Source organism: Megascapheus bottae, chromosome 29 (assembly GCF_031878675.1).
Source record: "Megascapheus bottae isolate mThoBot1 chromosome 29, mThoBot2.hap1, whole genome shotgun sequence".
NCBI lineage: Eukaryota > Metazoa > Chordata > Mammalia > Rodentia > Geomyidae > Megascapheus > Megascapheus bottae.
The window spans coordinates 14005702-14025960 of NC_143537.1; the positions used below are offsets into that span (position 1 = coordinate 14005702).

Consider the following 20259-nt stretch of genomic DNA (forward strand, 5'->3'; position numbering starts at 1 on the left):
GTACAATAGAATCAAACGCAGGGCTTCGTGCATGCTAGGCAAGCATTCTACCACTAGATCACACCTGGCCTCCTATAACCCTGTTCAATGAGGACCTAATAGATCTCTATAGACCCAGTGCTAAGACAAGCAAGCATCCTGAATGGGCTTCCTGGAGGTGGCGTGGGCTAACCATGATCATCTCCCCTCTTCCAGGCAGTGACAAGGAGGCCATACTGGAGCTTATCACCTCCCGGAGCAACAGGCAGAGACAGGACATCCACCAGAGCTATAAGTCTCTTTATGGCAAGGTAACCATGGCAAGCAAAGGCAGCTGGGGTGAGAGTGGGCTGTCACACACCTATGTGTTCGAGCAGATTCTTTGGGTCAGCCCCCCGACACTGGCCCTTCTGCCTCGGATACTGCCCTGGCTTTCTCTCTTCCTGCTATAAATGGGGCTCTGTGCTGGTGTTAAGGCTCTGCTGGGAAGGTCCAGATTGTGGAACAAGAGAGAAGCATGGTAGACAGGGAAGCAGTCACGGATGGGGAGTGTGTGAACCTGCACAGCCCATTTGCTGAATAACTGGGGGTGAGTCACTGAGGCTGGCTCTCGAGGATTATAGCAGTGTAATACCTGCAAGAGGTGACTTGGTGCCTGTCACCTAAGGCCTCGCTGTCCACACCTGTGCCTGACCACTGATCCTCCCAACCCTCAGGACCTCATTGCAGACTTGAAGTATGAACTGACGGGGAAGTTTGAGCGGCTCATCGTGGGTCTGATGAGGCCACTTGCCTACTGCGATGCCAAGGAAATCAAAGATGCCATCTCGGTAATTAAGCTCGTGCATGAGTTTGGGGTCTAAGGACAGGAGCATGGGTAATGGAGGATTCGAAACAAAGACAATGTCATCAGGGGAAAACCCCAGGCCCATTGGGCCTGAGATGATGTCTGGGGGAGTTTAGACACAGATTTCAGAGACGTGAGATGAGAAGATCATGTCAAGCCTAGAAACGGGGTAGATTTAGCAGATAGGAACATGGAGTCATGATCGGATGGAAGAAGGCAAGAGGGTCTGGGAGTGGTACGTTCACGCTATCTGCCAGGAAAATGTCATGTCAAGGCTGGGATGCTCTCTTGCAGGATCTGTAAATAAAAGCCCTTGGTTTAGATCTTGCACTTGGCAGATACAGTGGCGTGGCCACTGCTGCCATTGGGGTTATCAACATGAATGCATTTCATAAGCAGATACAGCAGCCGTGTGAGCTTACCATGTCCTCAGCCTTTCTTATAGCCTACCTGAGCCACTAAGTCTAAGAGCAGATCTGAAAACTGAGACCCAGGAAAAGTCTCTTTTTTTTCCCTCCCTCTCTCTTTTTTATATCTTATTTATACTGGTTTCTATCATTGGAGCCACACTTCCATTTACCACCCTTTTGCTGTTTAATTGGAGGTAAGAGTTTCATGGGCTTTCCTGGCTTTGAATTGTGATCCTGAGATCTCAGCCACCTGAGTACCTAGAATGACAGATGTGAGCCACCAGTACCCAGCAAGATTGCCTTTAAGAAGCTGGGTGAAACTGACTCATGCCTACAATCTGAGGTACTCAGGAGGCTGAAATCTGAGAATTAGTTCAAAGCCAGCCAGCCCAGGCAGGAAAGCCTATGAGACTTGTATCTCTAAAGCTCAGGGACAGTGTCTAGACCCTGAGTTCACGCCCCAGGACCAGCACAAACACACACACGCACGCGCACACACACACACACACACACGCACGCACACACACACACACACACACACACACACACACATACACACACATACACATATACACACACACAGTGGTTGCAAGAGCAAGCTGCTGATAGAAACGGGACTAGAACCCATGTCTTGAATGTCAGGGCAGCGTCTCCATTGCTAAGCTATTGCAGTCCAGGCCACCATAGGATCCTCCACCCTCAAGTTACTCCTCTTGTCTAGGGAGCTGGCACAGATGAGAAATGCCTCATTGAGATCTTGGCTTCCCGGACCAATGAACAGATCCACCAGTTGGTGGCAGCGTACAAAGATGGTAAGCTGGGCAGGTAATCCGAGCTCAGGATCTTTGCATGTGAAATGAAGATGGCTGTGGGGCGGAGCCATGGAGACTAGCCACACCCCCTGGTGCCACCCATCTGCCCATAGATCCATCTAATAAGTACTCTGCATAGGGTGTGAAGTATATGTAAGGTTTAGGATGTGCTAGTGGGTAAAGCCTCTGTAGTCTACCACCTAGAACTTAGGGACACACGAGGGAGATAACGATAGAGATATACCATGGGTGTGTCACCAGATAAACTGGACAGTGTCACTGTGTGTCTGAGGGTTATGGAGACACACAAGAGACACACTTTGATGGGAGAGGACTAAGATCAGGGAATGCCCATGTGAAGAGTGGCGCAAGTCAATTGCTGTTGCTCATACCTGTAATCCTAGATCCTCAGGAGACTGAGATCTGAGAATCCTAGTTCAAGGACATCCTGGGCGAGAAAGTCTGTGAGATTCTTAAATCTCCAATTAGCCAAAAAGGCAGAAGTAGAGCTGTGGCTCAAGTAGTAAGAGTACTAGCTTGGTCAAAAAAGAGACTGAGGGCTTGAGGCACTGAATTCAAGTTCTAGTACCAGCACAAAAAAAGAAAGAAAGAAAGAAAGACAGACAGACTGCTGTGGCCAAGACAAGTGCAAAGTCCCTGAGACCGAAATGAACCTCAAAAGGGGGAGGGCAGGTCAGAGTCACCCAGTGTCCTGGAGGCAGAGAGAGAGATGCTTTTGAGTCCAGTGACAAGTAGAGGGTTATGCCAGTGCCAACAGAGATGGGCACAAAGGCTGTTTCCCTTGGCCCTTTAGAAAGACCTGAAATGAGTGAATAGATAGAATTGACCAGGTAGAAGAAGATGGTACCAGGGCTAGAAGATAGGTCCCCTGTTTTGTTTCGTTTTGTTTTAACATCATATTAGTAACATCCCTGAGTCTTTCCATGTATATGGGTTTGGGGACTTATGACAAATACCTAAGCACGTGTGTACGTGTGTGTGTGTGTGTGTGTGTGTGTGTGTGTGTGTGTGTGTGTGTTGGGGTGAACAGCAAGAATCCTGGGGTCCTCTGGGGATGAGGCTAGTGTTTGTATATCTCCTGCAGCCTATGAGCGAGACCTGGAGTCTGACATTATCGGTGACACTTCCGGCCACTTTCAGAAGATGCTCATTGTCTTGCTCCAGGTGGGTCCAGGGCTCTTTGATCCACAGTGCCTGTGGGGACAGGAATCATGATGGTGAAAGTTTAGCTCCAAAGTCAGTACCTCTCGGAAGCATGATCTATAAATCAAACCGCTTCTGTCCCCTCTGTCCACTTCTGTCCCACTCGTGTCTCTAATGCACTTTACAGGACTTTTCCCCCAGTTCTCCTCTTCCCATTACCATAACAACCCACATCCCATGGTAAGAAGCAGCCAAGGCAGTGGTCAAGAGTGGAGAAGTGGGATCTCAACCTTTTGTTGACAGGTGCAGTACTAGGGTGTGTGTGGTGGGAAGATAGGGTTCCTTACTCTTGTACTTGGAACCAGAGATGCTGCCCCTCCACCCTCCCACAAGTGCATGCTCTGTCTCTTGCTTAGTCTCAGAAATGCACAATATGGAGAAGTAAGGTGCAGCCTTGGGCTAGGCCGGCCCGCTACACACCCTCTGTCCCAGAAAGCAAGGACCCGGTTTGGTTCCTTTGAAGCAGCTTCCTGTTCCTCGGTATCCTCAATCAAATGGGGCTCAGGCCTTGAGCAGGGCAGTAGTTGCAACAGAAGCATCTGCACCTTTGGGGCCCTGCACTCTGACCTAGGGTTCAGGACTCGGATTGTCCTTGGGGAAATCTTTCTGCAAATGTGCCAGCCCTTTGCCCTGAGGCATCATTGTCACGGGCAGTCCAGGAGTCATCCATATCTCAGGTCCTGCCTTCAGTGGCTCCAGTGTTTAGCCCAGCATCAGTCTGAGCTACAACATCACTTTCAGCTTTTTCTGTGTATGTGGTCCTGAGGAATTGAACCGGGGCTTCATGCATACTAGATAAGCACTTTACCACTGAGCCACCTTCCCAGCAGCCACTGCTGCTGCTCACCTCTGTACTATCAGGGTTTCTGGCCTTGCATACACCAACACTGGCACCCAGACTCTACACAGTTGGAGACACATTTTCCTTGTCTCTCTGTCTAGGGAACCAGGGAGGAGGATGATGTTGTGAGCGAGGACTTGGTCCAGCAGGATGTCCAGGTATGCAGGCACTGAGGGAGATCCCTAAGACATTGCTGGGGAGAGAAGGGGATGGAGAGTGGAGCAGGGAGACATGGGGGTATTTATTTATTTATGCAGTGCTTTGTTGAAGCAAAGATTAAAGTTACCTTTCAAAGGTACGCAGCATGTACACTGGTGAGATGTATTTTGGAGCTTTCCTTGATCTATTCATTCCATGGATTGGATTTAAATGCCTACTGTGTGCTAGGCCCTCCGCCAATCACTTCATAAGTAACAATCAGACAGTATGAGAGAGACAGGCACACATCCATCCCACAAACACCTGCGTCAGCACACTATCCAGGCCGGGTGTTTTGAGTCCCTATGTACCAATAACGCTAAAGTGGCAGTATGACAAATATGAAAACAAATTCCCTGACTTTAAGGGTCCCATGCAATAGCGGGGTCATAGACAAGTGAAGAAATCATACCACATGCTAGGATAAGGAGATAAAGAGCAGAAAATGATGACAGTGGGAGAGAAAGAAAGAGAATTCTGCAGGAGGAACTGTATGAGGGGGAAAAAAAAAAAGGGACATTTAATTGAAACCATGAAAGTTGAAGAGCTTCCTCAGAAAGAAAGGAAGAAAAGCTGATAGTATCACTTCTTCTGTTCTGAGTGGCTTGGCCAGGGTGTTTTCCTTATTGTGGTTTGAACTCAGGACCTTGTACTTGTTAGGCCCATAGTCCCCTGCTTGGGCCACACCCCAAACTCCCCAGAGGTTTTGTTGCCCTTAAGTCCTGCTTCTTTTCTTTAGGACCTGTATGAGGCAGGGGAACTGAAATGGGGAACCGATGAGGCCCAGTTCATTTACATCTTGGGAAATCGCAGCAAGCAGCATCTCCGCTTGGGTAAGTTCCAGAAAAGATCCCACAGCATGAGCTGGGAATGTGGCTTAGTGGTTGCGTGCTTGCCTAGCCTGCATGAAGCCCTGGGTTTGATTCTTTAGTATCACATAAACAGGAAAATTGGGAAGTAGGGCTGTGGCTCAAAGAGGTAGAGTGCTAGCCTTGAGGCGAAGAGCTCAGGGCCAGCACTCAGACCCAGACAGAGTTCAAGCCCCATAACTGACCAAAAAGAAAAAAAAAAAGAACTGGTCTTGTGCATACAATTTTTTTCTGCCACATTATATGTACTGATAGAATTATGTACACAGACGTCTCTGTCCTTTCTTGGCATTACAATCACAGTATCCTGAATATCTTGTCTATCTCTCGCTCTCTTTTTTGACACAGTGTTTGATGAGTATCTGAAGACCACAGGGAAGCCGATCGAAGCTAGCATCCGAGGAGAGCTCTCTGGGGACTTTGAAAAACTAATGCTGGCCGTGGGTATGTCCTGAGGTCACCTTCCCAAGGGATTCTGGGATACTGGTCCCAGCAGAAGCAGCCAGGAATTGAAAATGGAGAACTCATTTGGGGACTTGGGAAGGAGATCAGATGGGCTATGAGTCCTAAGAGTTTGGGTCAGGTTGTCATGGCCACAGCTGGGAAAGGGCTGGAGGAGTTTGGGATTGAAGGTCTGTATTTTGTCTACCCCCTTCTCCAGGGTGACAGAGAGAGGAAAGCATTGTACTTGGTGCTAAGATAGTGGTGATCATGACCAAAGATCCTTGTGGAGGCCTGGTGCTTCCAAAGGCTCACACCTGTAAATCCTGGCTACTCAGGAAGCTGAGATGAAGCCAGCTGAGGCAGAAAAGTCTGTGAGACTCAGAAAAAGCTGGAAGTGGTGATGTGGCTTAAGTGATAGAGCACTATCCTTGAGCACAAAAGATGCACAAGGGCGGTGCTTAGGCCCTCAGTTCAAATCCCTGGACCAGGAAAAAGTGATGGAGCCAGGTACTGGTGGCTCACACCTGCAATCCTAGCTACTCAGGAGGCTGAAATCTGAGGATCACAGTCAAAGCCATCCAGACAGGAAAGTGGATGAAACTCTTTATCTCCAATGAGCCACCAGAAAACCGGAAGTGGTGCTGTGGCTCAAAGTGGTAGAGTGTTATTCTTGAGATGAAGAGCTCAGGGACAGCACCCAGGCCTAGAATTCAAGCACCATGACAGACAAAAGAAATTTAAAAAGGATAAAGAAATGATGTGATCAGTAACTGAGGGGTGTATTGCTATCTGCACCTATCCCTTTCTTTCTCCCCTTCTCCTCCTCCTCCTCTTCCTCTTCCTGTTCATCCTCCTCCTCTTTCTTCTTCTTCTCCTTCTCCTTTCTCCTCCTTCTTCTCCTCCTCCTCCTTCTTCCTCATTTGGTGCTGCTGCAGGGACTTGAACTCAGTACTGGGTACTGTCCCTAAGCTTCTTTGCTCTCCTGATGTCTTTATCTCTACTGGGATTCTTTGTACTTTTGAGCTTGGTGGCCCCTGAGGGATAGAAACAAAATTTATATCTTTTCTGGTCTACCCAGGATAACCTGTCTCTTCTTTCTTCCTAGTGAAATGTATTCGGAGTACCCCAGAGTATTTTGCTGAAAGACTCTTCAAGGCCATGAAGGTGTGTGGTGGGGTAGGGTCAGTGTGTACCTTCTGTCAGTCATTTTTCACTTTGGAGTATGGAAATAGTGTTTCTGCTGATACTCGAGGCTCTCAACCTCTCCTCAAGAACCTGTTGCTTCAAAATCTGATTGTCACCCAGGGCTTGGGGACCCGGGATAACACCCTGATTCGCATCATGGTCACCCGGAGTGAGCTGGACATGCTGGACATTCGCGAGATCTTCCGGACCAAGTATGAGAAGTCGCTCTACAGCATGATCAAGGTCAGCTTGAGGGAGTTCAAGTGCAGGGATGCTTGGGAGAGACAGGGCTAAAAAGGAGGCAGGGCTACAGCATGAAGGCCACATCTTCCAAGGGCAGTGAGAGTTCTGGCTCCTACCAGATGGGGTCTCTGAAGAGCACTCCCTGATTAGAAGACAATGATTTAGTGATGACTGGGGAACTCTCCCCTGAGGCCTTGGCTTTGTCTAGGGGTTATAAAGTTAGGTCTTTCTTTCCTTCTTTCCCTCATTCCCTCCCTTTCTCCCTTCTTCCCTCCATCCCTCCCTTCTTTCTTCCCTTTGTATTTTGTGTTGAGTAGAGTAAGCTTTTGTTGACAGGGAGAGGGAAAAGTCTGATTTGTGTTCCTTAAAATAGGTTTCCAGTGAGGAATTTGTATAAGGTGTTGCTGGGCGAATCATGTGCCATGGGAGAAAAAGGTCGAATAAACAGAATCTAGAATTTCTCACAGCCACGAACATATATTTAAGTTCATTAGGAAATCCCAAGATCCCAAGGAATCATGCATTGGTGCCTTACTGCCTGTCAGCCTAGCTACTCAGGAGGCTGAGATCTGAGGATCATGGTTGGAAGCCAATCTGGGCAGAAAAGCCAGTGAGACTCTTATCCAGTTAAGCAGCAAATGGCCAGAAGTGGAAGGTTTGGCTCATATAGTAAAGGATCATCCTTGAGTAAAAGAGTCAAGGGAGAGCTCGAGGCCCTATATCAATTGACCGTGGCTTTTGGCATTTCCTAATGTGTCAGTTCATGGAGACATAATTCCATGAGCTATCTCTCCTGGGAGGAGTGGAGCTAAGTACTGTGGTGGGAGCCATCTTTGTACTGGCGTGGGAGAACAGCGAGGATCTCCTAACTTAGTGGAGACATACTGACAGCTTGAATTGTACATTGTGGGAACTATTTATACCACAGAAATGGGCAGATGCCACAAACCAAAGCCTTTTCTCTCTCCTCCCTCCTCCCACCCCCTTGAAAACCACTTGTTAGAATTCAGAGAAACAGGGCTGGGAAGCTAGCTTAGTGGTAGAGTGCTTGTCTACCATGCATGAAGCCCTGGGTTCAATTCCTCATACCACATACACAGAAAAAGCCTGAAGTGGCATTGTGGCTCAGGTGGTAGAGTTCTAGCCTTGAGCAAAAGAAGCTCAGAGACAGTGCCCAGGCTCTGAGTTCAATCCTCAGGACGGGCCACTGGCCACAGACAGGAGGAGAAGCAGGTCTGAGATGGAGAAGCGTTCAGCCTTCCACTGTGGGGTTATCTATGCAGAACTTTGCCTTCTTGCCTTGGATGGAAATAAATCTTTTTTTCCTCTTTTCTTTCCAGAATGATACTTCTGGGGAGTACAAGAAGGCTCTGCTGAAGCTATGCGGAGGAGATGATGAGTAAGTAGTCCCACAACCCTGGCAAGATCCCTCCTAGCTCTCATCCGAGCGGATGAGCAGATCAAATGAGGCCCAAGAACCATGCAGGTGAAAGATGCCTTTGCTAGCATCTGTTGGGGTTGGGGGGCCTGTATGTCTAGATGTGAGTGTGATCCTTCCATGCGTGGATATATCCTGATCTTAAAAAGTCAGTTTGGGGTTTGGAGGGAGAGGCAGACTATAGAGATCCAGGCTTTGCTACTTTGTAGCTTCGGTTTCATGGGGAGAATACCAGACCTGGCTCCACCCACCTTACTGGACTTCCCTATTGATATGTATGTGGTGCCTCTTGTGGCCCCACGGGGAAGCTCTCGTGGAGCCCCCACGCAGGATGGCCTGCAGGCCAGGAGGACCCTGGAGGTGAGAAAGAATTCCTGTGACCGAGAGCACATTGAGAGGCAGAACCCCCACCTCCACCGCCACAGAGGCCTCTTCCCAGAATATTAAATTGGGCCATGACTTAACCAAATTGTGGGTTCTCAGTTGTGGATGTTCAAGGTCATGAGAGCAGTCTGTCCATGTGGAAGGTGCCACAGGGCCACAGATCTGCTGGCACCAGGTTGACGGGATGTGAGAGATGGGAATGTGGACAGACGTTAGCCTCACTGTAAGGAAGAGAGGACTGGAAAAGGTCTTAGCCCACTTGGTTCTGGGAGATGTGGCTCCAGAGAGGACAAAGTGTCTTAGGGATGGAGGGAGGGCTCTGGTGAGTGGGCACAGCCTGGAGAAAAAGCCAGAGAGCTGTGCATGCACGTGTGTATATATGTTGATGTGTGTTGGGGTATATACATTGGTTAGTGTATATATAGTATGTGTTGGGGTGTACTTGTATGTTGCAGTATGTTTTGTTGTGTGTGGGTGGAGTGTGTATTGAACTATTGTGTGTTGGGATGTGAGGGCATGTATGTTGGGAAGGTGTTGGTGTGTGTTCATGTCGTATGTGTGTTAAGGTGTGGTATGTGTGTTGATATGGACCTGTGTGCTGGGTGTGTACTGAAGTGTATGTGTTGATATGTGGCTTGCTGTGTGTGTTTGTTAGTGTGGGTATTGAGGTGTATGTGTGTTGATGTAGGGGGTGTGTGGCATGTGTGTTGGGTATGTATTGAAGTGCATGTGTTGGTGTGGGCATATGTGTGGATGTGTGTGGAGAGGTGTGGCCCTCCATGACATGCCCTCCTGTCCTCTCCGACCCCCTCCGTTCCAGTGCTGCTGGCCAGTTCTTCCCGGAGGCAGCGCAGGTGGCCTATCAGATGTGGGAGCTTAGTGCAGTGTCCCGAGTAGAGGTCAGACCCTCCCCACCTCCTGCTTGACCTCTTGACCAGCAGCTTCCACTCTCCTGTGCTTCACTCCCTGCTGCTCGGGTTGGCTCCCTGCTGCCCCCTGGAGGCCAACCTGAGAAACTGGTGCTCACGTCTGAAGCTTGTTTCCTCCTTCCCTCAGGATTGGTGGGCGGGCCCCCCAGAGGAGGCACCCCATCATTCCTGCACTGACTCTTCACACCCTGGGATGTGCTCTGACCCCCTCCCTACTAACAAGCCTTGCTCCAATGGACACTTGGCTAGATCCATGGTGGGGCCTGACCCCATCCTGAGCCCACAGCTGGGCTTTGCATGTATAGACACCCAGAGTCCACGGAGGATAAGGAGGAATGGTTGCACAGAAACACTTGGGGGAAGATATTGTGACACTGGATCCACATGAGAAGTTTGGGCCCTTGGATTCTCTGTGCTCTTGGCTGTGCATCCTTTGCCAGGTTTCTACCTGTCTCTGGCCCTCTGGGTCTGCATCTTTCAAATGAGAGGCTTAGAGGCCTGGGGGCTTGCTCATGTGGTAAGGCTCCAAGTTCAAACCCTAGTTCTGGAAAAGAAAAGGACTTCAGACAAGGCAGTGTCAGTAACCTGAGGGCTCTGGGGCTCTGATGTCCAAGAATAACCTCGAATTGAGGTGAGATGCTCCCTGACGTGGTGAATGAGGTTTCGTGTGGCTGACAGGGCCTTCTGCAGCATCAAACATGGAGCCTCACAGAACTGACAGGGCCACTCCAGTTTTACTCCCTTCCTAAGGTGACACAGACACCATCTCAGCTTGGTGCCACACCTATTGATGGTCGTTGCTCATAAACAGAATCAGGGAGCTAAGGGAGCTGGCTTTAAGTTCACAGCTCTGTGTCTGTGTTTGTGTGTGTGCATATTGGTACTGGGTCTTGAGCTCTGTCCCTTAGTTTTTCCTCTCAGCACAAATGCTCAACCCTTGAGCCACAGTTTCGCTTCCAGCTTTTTACTAGCTTACTGGAGATGAAGCGTCTCGTGGACTTTCCTACCTTTGAACTACGATCCTCAGATCTCAGCTTCATGAGTAGCTGGGATTATAGGCATGAGCCACTGGTGCCTGGCTAATTGTCTTTTATAATATCTCTAAAAACCTCAGGTGTCCACTGTGGGTCTTCCCAAAGAGGGAGTGGAGGTATTGTCCCCATTTTATAGATGAACACTGGGGGTCCTGGTTCACATGTTCATAGCTTTTTTGACAAGCCCTAACGTCTTGTTTAAACTTGATGATATTTAACCTGAAGGTTTTTGTGGTTGTTTTTATTACTTTTATTTCCATTATATCTTTTTTTTTACATTTAGTACATTTTTATTATATCTTCACAGGTGATCATCTACTATGGTACAATATTAACTTTCGGATTCAGGATCGTAATATTATCCATTCGGGGACACATATATTCTGAGTGAGCTTGTTCTGTGCTAGGTACTGTGGTAGACACAAGAGGATATGTTAATGAATGAAACAGGCAAGAACTCTTGTCCTCTAAATTGTCCTTGAGAGGACTGAGAAGGTAGCTTAGTGGTAGAGTGCATGAAGCCTTGGGTTCTATTCCTCAGTACCACATGAACAGAAAAAGTCAGAAGTGGTGAGATGGCCATTTTCCCTTGACCAACACTGGCCCTGCTCCCAGGCCTGAAGTCTCTCATCTCTCAGCTATAGGCCAGAGTTTGTCTTCTGCGTCTTCTTCCTGCCTCTTCCCCTAGGCTGCTTGGTTCGGGGCTTGTGTGGAAAGCCTCTTCTCTTTCGCATGCTCAGATCTTGGCCAGGTTCTGAGGACTCGGTCTCCAGACACTTATTGCATTCTTCTCTGCTTCTCACAGCTGAAGGGAACCGTGCACCCGGCCAATGATTTCAACCCTGATGCAGATGCCAAAGCCCTGAGGAAAGCCATGAAGGGAATTGGTAAGGGTAGACATATGAGGAAAGGACGGAGGCCTCTTACTAAGGTCCACAGGACAAGGAAGACTCTAGACTAAATCTCTTCCCTCTCCCGAGGAACTTCCAGGCATCCTCAGACAAGAACTGAATTTTCCTGGAAACCACATTGTCCTCAGCCCTCTTGGGCACAGTACCCTGGTGTAGAAAAAAAAATATTGAGTCATAAAACTTGGGTTCATCATGCCATGGCTTTGTTGCTGGCTCACTGTAGGGCTTTGGGCAAGTTCTTAAATGAGTCTGGGTCTCAAGTTTCCCCATGTGTAAAATGAGGACCCTTGACCGTGTTCTCTGGAGAACAGTCTTGGAGCAGGAGTGCCCTCTGCTGGCCAATCTCTCAAGGACAGTTTTTTTTTGTTTGTTTTTGTAAGAGTCTCATAGACTTTCCTGCTCTGGCTGGCTTTCAAATGGGATCCTCAAATCTCAGTCTCCTGAATAGCTAGGATTACAGGAGTGAGCCACCAGTTCCCAGTTTCAAGACCAGCTTCTGCCCTAAGATTGATGGGTGCAGGGCGGGGCAAGGGGAGCATGAGGGAAGTGGAACCACAGGTCTTCCTCTGAGGCCCGTGACTTTGATGACTCAGGAACCGATGAAGCCACCATCATCGATATCATCACGCATCGCAGCAACGCCCAGCGGCAGCAGATTCGCCAAACCTTCAAGTCTCACTTTGGCCGGGTAAGGGCTGTTCCTGAGTCATGGGCCCTGCATCTACACAACCTCCACAGGAGGTGCCCTGTCACTTCAAGCTCTGCACAGTTGGGTGGGGTCTTTCAAGCTCTTGTGCAGATGGGTGATCTTGGAATATTTCCAGCACTTGGGTTTGGTCTGCCATGAGAATGTGTCTGCATTTTCCCAATTTCTTGTGATTAGTGACCCTTGTATAAAGTGGCTGGGTAGAATCGAGGCACAGCAGGGGACCTGCGTTGAGGATAGAAACTAGCAACCAGCGCTTTGGGGACCTAAATCCTTTGCATAGGAAGAGCTGGCTTCTAGGCCTTGTCACTGTCAGTGATTATGGCACCATTGGTAGCATCTAGTTTAGGTTGATGAGTTCTCCGGATTAAAATGGTGTGAGAGTTGGGCACAGTGGCTCACGCCTGTAATCCTAGCTACTCAGGAGGCTGAGATCTGAGGATCGCGGTTCAAAGCCAACATGGACACTAAAGAACAGTCACTAAAGAACATGAGACTCTTATCTCCAATTAAACACTAGGAAATGGGAAGTGGGGCTGTGGCTCAAGGGGTAAGGCGGTAGCCTTGAGCTGAATAGCTTAGGGACAGTGCCCAGGTCCAGAGTTCAAGCCCCATGACTGACCAAAAAAAAAAAAAATGGTAAAATGAGGGATTGGGAATGTGACTCAGTGGTAGAGTGCTTGTTTAGCATACATGAAGCCCTGGGTTTGATTCATCAATACCATGTACACAGAAAAGGCCAGAAGTAGTGCTGTGGCTCAAGTGGTGGAATGCTAGCCTTGAGCAAAAGAAGCTCAGGGATAGTGCCCAGTCCCTGAATTCAAGCCCTAGGCCTGGCAAAAAAGAAAGAAAATTTCCTGCCCTGGTTGGCTTCGAACCTCCATTCCCAGATCTCAGCTTCCAGGCCTGAGCCACTAATACCTGGCTCAGATCTGCCTCTTTACATTCTTGTGTAAGTAGTAAGTCTAGTATCAGCAAAGAGACCTAGGTCACGTGCCCCTCCCACCCCCAACCCCCACCACTATTCCCTGTCTCATGATAAATCTTCTCCCTGCCTTGGGTCTTCTGTGGGCAAGTGCTGGTGTGCTCATGATTTTGAGCTGTGTTCTTTGCAGGATTTAATGGCCGACCTGAAGTCTGAGATCTCTGGAGATCTGGCGAGGCTGATTCTGGGGCTCATGATGCCACCTGCCCATTACGACGCCAAGCAGTTGAAGAAGGCCATGGAGGTAGAGTATGGGCACTGAGGGGATGGCACGCAGGCTGTTTGGGGAGCTGGGAGGGACACAGGGACCACCCTCAACTGGAAGCCAAGACCCTGGCGAAGATAACCTTTGTCTGGATGTTCTAGGGAGCCGGCACAGATGAAAAGACTCTTATTGAGATTCTGGCCACTCGAAACAATGCAGAAATCCGGGCCATCAATGAGGCCTATAAGGAAGGTAAGTGTGAGAGGTCCGGGCTACAGCTGCTGGTCAGGAGTGGGTCGGAGTAGAGCCAGGGCCCTCAACTTTTAGCCTCTGTGTCAAACTCAACCCTCAGCTTCCCCCATCCCCTTTCTCATAGTCCAGGAGACTTTGCTAAGCCCCTTCTGCCTCACAACCCATTGTCTGGGGAAAAGATAGAAGGACAAAGGACCTGGCACTAGAAGACTGTTTGGATGGAGTTGGGAAGAGAGATTGTCCCTGCCCACTAAGAGCCTACCAGGGCAGGAAAGTTCATGAGACACTATCTTTAATTAACTGGCTAAAGGCTGGGAGTGGGGCTGTGGCTCAGGTAGTAGAGTGCGAGCCTTGAGCAAAAGAAGCTCAGAGCCTAGGCCCTGAATTCAAGACCCAGAACAGGCCAAACACACACACACACACACACACACACACACACACACACACACACACACTTCTCCCCATGTCTGAATATCTCCCCTACCACCACAAACCAACACTACTACCAAATCTTTTGCCAAAAGCTGCCCACATCTCCCTTCTCTCCCTCTCCCTCTCTCTCCCTCTCTTTTCTCTCTCAGACTATCACAAGTCCCTGGAAGATGCCTTGAGCTCAGACACCTCTGGCCACTTCAAGAGGATCCTCATCTCTCTGGCTACGGTGAGTGAGTGCCTAGGCCCCATGTCTGGAGGAGAGGAAGAATCACAGAGTTGAAGAGAAGATATTTCCCACTGGCCTTCTCAGAATCCTACCACCTGTCCTAGTCTTAAAAAAGAAAAAAAGAACAACTTTCTTGGTGCCACCTACTCCAGGCAGCCTTCCTTGATGGCCTCAGCCTAGCTTTTTGGGCCTTCAGTTCATAAGACATAAGTTGGGTAGGCGGGGTGCGCTGGGCCTATTCTATTTCAGTATTAAATTCCCATAACCTGAGAGCAAGGCCTCATCTACTCATGGAGAGCTCACTGTTCCACTGGCCACCAGGAGACAGAATTGTCCCTGGGCTGCCAGGAAGTGACATGACTGAGTAGGATCTGAGGTGGTTGTGGGACAGGCAAAGCAGATTGGGGGTCTTCTGGGACTGACTATTCACTGCTCTTGCTGCAGGGGAACCGTGAGGAAGGAGGAGAAGATCGAAATCAGGCCCAGGAAGATGCCCAGGTAAAGATTCCCATCCACTCCTGCTGGGCTCCCTGAGAAAGTAGCTCTGGCTCCTGCTGCTGCTGCTGCTGTTGCTGCTGGGGTGTGTGTGTGTGTGTGTGTCCCTGACAGCAGAGCCAATCTTAGATGTTACCCAAAATCCATCCTTCTTTCCCAAAGTCATCTTCCAGGGATTGCCTCTGCCTGGTATCTGGTCTGCTTATGAAGCTATTTGCAGGGGCGGGGGTAAATCTTGCTGGCAGCTGCTTTGCAGAAAGAAGGGAAGGGGGGGAGAGAGAGAACCTTCTGGAAGCAGCCAAAGGACCCTTGAGCAGCCAGAGCCCTGCCCAGCTCAGCTGCTTCCGGGCTAGGCTGCTATACCCCAATTTCTGTGTATACCCATTTTTTTATATCTGTTTTTTGTTTGTATTACAAATAATATGTGTTCTTTATAGAAGCTTTAGGAAATAGAAAGAACTCCATTACCTAATAGTAATAACTATTTTTAGTATCTTGGTATTTATGACTGAAGTTGTTTGATGGATATCTTCTTTACTCCCCTCACATTTAGCTTTAAACTCAAGACTTTATGCTTTCTTTTTGTTTGTTTGTTTGTTTGTTTGGCCAGTCCTGGGGCTTGACCTCAGGGCCTGGGCACTGTCCCTGAGCTTCTTTTGCTCAAGGCTAGCATTCTACCACTGGAGCCACAGCACCACTTCTGGCTTTTTCTGTATATGTGGTACTGAGGAATCGAACCCAGGGCTTCATGCATGCTAGGAAAGCACTCTACTCCTAAGCTACATTCACAGCCCCAAGATTTTGTCCTTTCTTAGCTTGCATGTTTGGCTGACACTCTACTACTGAAACCATACCTCCAGCCCTGCTTTATTTTTTTTCTGGAGATGGAGTCTTGCAGGCTTCTCTCCCTCAGCTGGTTCAGGCAATGATCCTCCATGTCTGTCTGTGCTTCCTGAGTGGCTAGGATAACACATATAAGCACCTGCTACTTCTTTACTTGTTTACACAACTTACATCAAATGAGGCTGATAAGTCTCATTGTTCTCCCTTTCTTTCCTCCTTTGTCCCTGGTGCTGGGGACAAAGCCAGGGTCGTCTTGTGCTGAGTACCTGCTCTACCACTGAGCTCCACCCCAGCCATGTCTAATCTTTCTAAGAAGCTGCATAGATCGTTCCACTGATCAGAGAAACCACAGCCTGTTTCTCATTGTTCACTATTGTAGAGAAAGCTACAAGAGCAACCTTGTGTTACATTCACTCTCCTATATACATTACAGGCCAATCTACCTTAGGGCAAATCTCTAGTGACATAATTAATGAAGTGCCATGTGACTTTGAATTTTCATAGACATTGCCAGTTTCTGCAAGGAGAAGGAGACTGCAGGAGAATAAACTGTTAGGAAGCTTATAAATCCAAGGGGGGATGTAAACTAGTAAGTATAACCTCTCTGGAAGGAGGCTTGGGGATTCAGGCTCACGTCTGAAATCCTAGCTACTCAGAAGGCTGAGATCTAAGGGTCAGGGTTCAATGCCAGCCCAGACAAGAACATCCCTGAGACTCTTACCTCCAGTTAACCACCAGACAATCAGAAGAGCACTAGCCTTGAGCACAAGGGCTCAGAGACTATGCCTAGGCCCTGAGTTCAAGCCCCTCAATTGATCGAAAACAACAGCCAAAAAAAAAAAATCATTAGAACTTCCCTACAAACCAGCCATACTACTTTTTGGGCATCTACCTAGATCTTTACAAATCAGGTTATTGGTAAAGACACTTGCACATCCATGTTCACTGCTGCACTATTCACAACAGCCAAGTGATGGAAATAGCCCAGATGCCCTACAGCAGATAAGTGTATTAATAAAACGTGGTATCTATACACAATGCAATTTTTCTCATCCATTAGAAAGAATAAGCTCATGTCATTTGCAGGGAAATGGATGGACCTAGAACAAATCGTGTTAAGTGAGGTAAGCTAAGCTCAGAGAGACAAATGGCTCATGTTTTCTCTCATATGTGAAAGCTAGATCTAAAATATAACTGGACATGATAAACTATAGGCATCCACACATCAACAGTCAGACTAAAGGAGGAAGCCCTAGAGGAGGAACCCAAAGATGTTAACCTCCCTGAACACCTAAAGTACAATTTATTGAACCAAACTCAGAACATGGAAAATGTTTTAAAGAAAAGAAGACCGGGGTTTCAGTTCACCCAAGAGAATAAGTACTCTAGAGGCAGAAGGCAAAAGTGGGAGGCATCCCCAGAGGGTCATCTGGCTTTGTGCCACTACTTCCCTAGTGAAATGCAGCATCTTAGCTGCAGGGGGCGCTATGGAGATTGCCACCATTGAAATCAACCTTGCCCTTTCCTGGCTCTGCTACTTGGTTGGGTGACTCCATCCCAGCAACTCATCTTCCCCAGGCCTCAGTTATCCTGCTTCCTGTCTCCCCCACCCCTTCCAATTCAATACACCCAGGATCCAGTGAACCGGGGGTATCAGGGGATTGAAATCAGGGCCTCATGCTCTTACTCGGCATTTTTTCCTTCGTGCCTGGTACTCTACCACTTAAGCCAGGTCTACAGTCTGACATCTTGCTGTTACCCAGTAATAGAATCTCATGGTTTTTTTCTTCCTGAGCTGCCCACAGACATGAGCTACCACTGGCCAACATGTTGGAATTTAATTTCTCCCAGTTTTAGGAGAAGCAAACTGGCCTGGAGCTTGCTCTGGGTACAGAGTGCAAGTCCTGTTTTAAACTTTTAATTGTTCCCTGTTCTGTCTTCCCCTTTGAGTCTAACCCAAAGTTCAGAGGAAAGTATTTTTCTCTCCCTGCCATTACAATTTTGAGGTGTCTTAGGATCAGGTCTCTAGGGACCTCTGCCCTACCCAGCACCCCAAAATCAACCTCTCAGGTCTTCTCTGACTCTTGCCTCCCCTCTTTCTCTCTCCTCTCTCTCTCCTCCCCGCTCTCAGGTGGCCGCTGAGATCTTGGTGAGTGTCCTGGTCTTTGTATGGGTTTTACAGGCTCTCTGAGCAAAGTCTGTGCTTCTGGGCTAGGCAGAATTGGGCAGGAATGTGGGGGAACTGCTCCTCGGCTTCTCTCTCTCCCCCCTTCAGGGCCCCTTAAGGACCCCACTGCAAAAAAAACCCCCACAGGCCAGACAAGTATTTTCCTTAGGTATGATTTATGCTACATAAGTACCAGCTATGATGGTTTTCTTCAAATCAACTCATTTTTTTTATTCCTAAGCTAAAATACATTATTGTAAAGGCAATTAAACTGATATAAAGCGAGACACTGGTGGCTCATGCCTATAATCTTAGCTATTCAGGATCAGTGTTTAAAGCCAGCCTGGCAGTAGAGCATCAGACTTGTAATCTGACGATTCAGGGTTTATATCCCTATTCAGGCTGCATTAACTTGGGCTGGGAATGTGGTAGAGTGTTTGCCCAGCATGCATGAAGCCCTGGGTTTGATTCCTCAGTACCACATGCACAGATAAAGCCAGAAGTGGCACTGTGGCTCAAGTGATAGAGCACTAGCCTTGAGCAGAAGAAGCCCAGGGACACTGCCCAGACCCTGAGGTCAAACCCCAGGACTGGCAGAACAAATAAAAATAAAGCCAGCCTGGATAGAAAAGTCTATGAGACTCCTATCTGCAATTAACTACCAAAAATTGCTGAAACTGGAGCTGTGGCTCCAGTGGTAGAGCTCCAGCTGTGAGTAAAAAGCCTAAGGGACAGCACCCAGCTCTGGAGTTCAGATCCCAGTACTGGCACAAAAAGTAAAAAATTAGTTGATATGAATGACAGCGTAGCTGGTTGGAATGTAATTGTGGGAACTTAGGAATGTGTCACGATACATGTTTGACATGATCACCCCTGGGGAAACACTGGCAAGGCCATTTCTGCTTGCATGCCATACATAGTCCCCAGAGGGGCTTTCAGAGAGTGGAAGGAAGAGAGGAAAGGAGGGAGGGAAAGTAGAAGGGAAGGAGGATGCCAGTTCAGGTTTGGCCACCAGGTCAAGGTGTCAGTGCCCAGAACCACGATCTTCAAATGTGTAGCCTCAGGTCTCCAGGAACAGGGGGGAGGGGGGAGGACACTGGATGACCACTGCTAGAGGGTGAGGGAAGAAGTAAGGACAGCCTTAAGTCCCCCACTTAAGGCTGGATTAACCCCACTTCTGCCTGCAAGGGAAGAGATGACAACTATGCTTTCTTCTGTCTCCCTCCCAAATCCCTGCAGGAAATTGCCGACACTCCCAGTGGCGACAAAACTTCCTTGGAGACACGATTCATGACAGTCCTCTGCACCCGTAGCTATCCCCACCTTCGAAGAGGTGAGGCCTCACCCCACCCCTCCACTTCCAGTTCAGCAACCAGAGCCCCCAGTCCAAAGCTGAGTCTCTTAGCTCTCAGTGTAAAAGCAGCCAGTCACCTGCATCGCCCCTCTTGTCTCAGAGGTGGAGAGTCAGGGCTGTTCCCCTCGCTGCCTTCAGGAAGCAGGTGGGATTCCCAGGACAAGGACTGCCAGGCAGATTTCCCCTGAGGCTACCCAAGTTGGCCTCTGGTGTGGTTTGGATTCCGAGGTACAATGATACCTGCCAAGAACAAGGTAGGGTGGGTGGCGGTGATTGCACAGAACCACGAGTTCCTGAATCAGATGTTGCCACATGTAGCAGGGCACAGCCGTAAGCATTGGCCCAATGTGAGGTCATTCCAAAATTCCCTTTCCACACAAAAACAATTTACACATTTGCCGGACACCTTTCTGTATGAAAGGTACTTTCACATGGTGGCCCACAGAATGGAATGTCTTGATTAATTCACTACTCCAGCAGTGACATGGCTTAGGCAACTTACCAAATCTCTGCTTCCATTCCCTTCCCTAGGAATCGGGACTTTTTAGTTTTGCCCTGACTGATTGGTGTTAGGATATCAAAACTGCAAAAGAAGCTGGGTGCTGGAGTGTCACTGTTTTATCCTAGCTAGTCAGGTGATCTGAAGATCACAGCTCAACGCCATCCCATATAGCAATAGCTCATGCCTATAATCCTAGCTACTCAGGAGACTGAGATCTGAGGATTGTGGGTCAAAGCCAGCCCAGGCAGAAAAGTCCATGAGACTCTTATCTCTAATGAACTACCAGAAAACTGGAAGTAGAGCTGTGGCTCAAAATGGTAGAGCGCTAGCCTTGAGCTGAA

General features: G+C 48.5%; 1 protein-coding gene across 3 annotated transcripts in view; it reads left to right on the top strand.

Annotated features, from left to right (window-relative positions):
- Anxa6 (annexin A6) overlaps positions 1–20259 on the top strand; it is a 44670-nt gene that overhangs the window by 19909 nt on the left and 4502 nt on the right. For 2 of the 3 annotated variants that reach the window (XM_090321099.1, XM_090321100.1), the window contains exons 4-22: positions 196–290; positions 696–809; positions 1958–2048; positions 3154–3233; positions 4215–4271; positions 5051–5144; positions 5529–5624; positions 6730–6788; positions 6930–7052; positions 8393–8451; positions 9695–9773; positions 11643–11724; positions 12342–12436; positions 13570–13683; positions 13806–13896; positions 14478–14557; positions 15002–15055; positions 18027–18044; positions 19302–19395. In XM_090321099.1, the coding sequence (XP_090177225.1) occupies positions 196–290; positions 696–809; positions 1958–2048; positions 3154–3233; positions 4215–4271; positions 5051–5144; positions 5529–5624; positions 6730–6788; positions 6930–7052; positions 8393–8451; positions 9695–9773; positions 11643–11724; positions 12342–12436; positions 13570–13683; positions 13806–13896; positions 14478–14557; positions 15002–15055; positions 18027–18044; positions 19302–19395 (1575 nt within the window). The remainder of the gene's footprint in view (positions 1–195; positions 291–695; positions 810–1957; positions 2049–3153; positions 3234–4214; positions 4272–5050; positions 5145–5528; positions 5625–6729; positions 6789–6929; positions 7053–8392; positions 8452–9694; positions 9774–11642; positions 11725–12341; positions 12437–13569; positions 13684–13805; positions 13897–14477; positions 14558–15001; positions 15056–18026; positions 18045–19301; positions 19396–20259) is intronic. The other variant, XM_090321101.1, reaches the window with a different exon arrangement.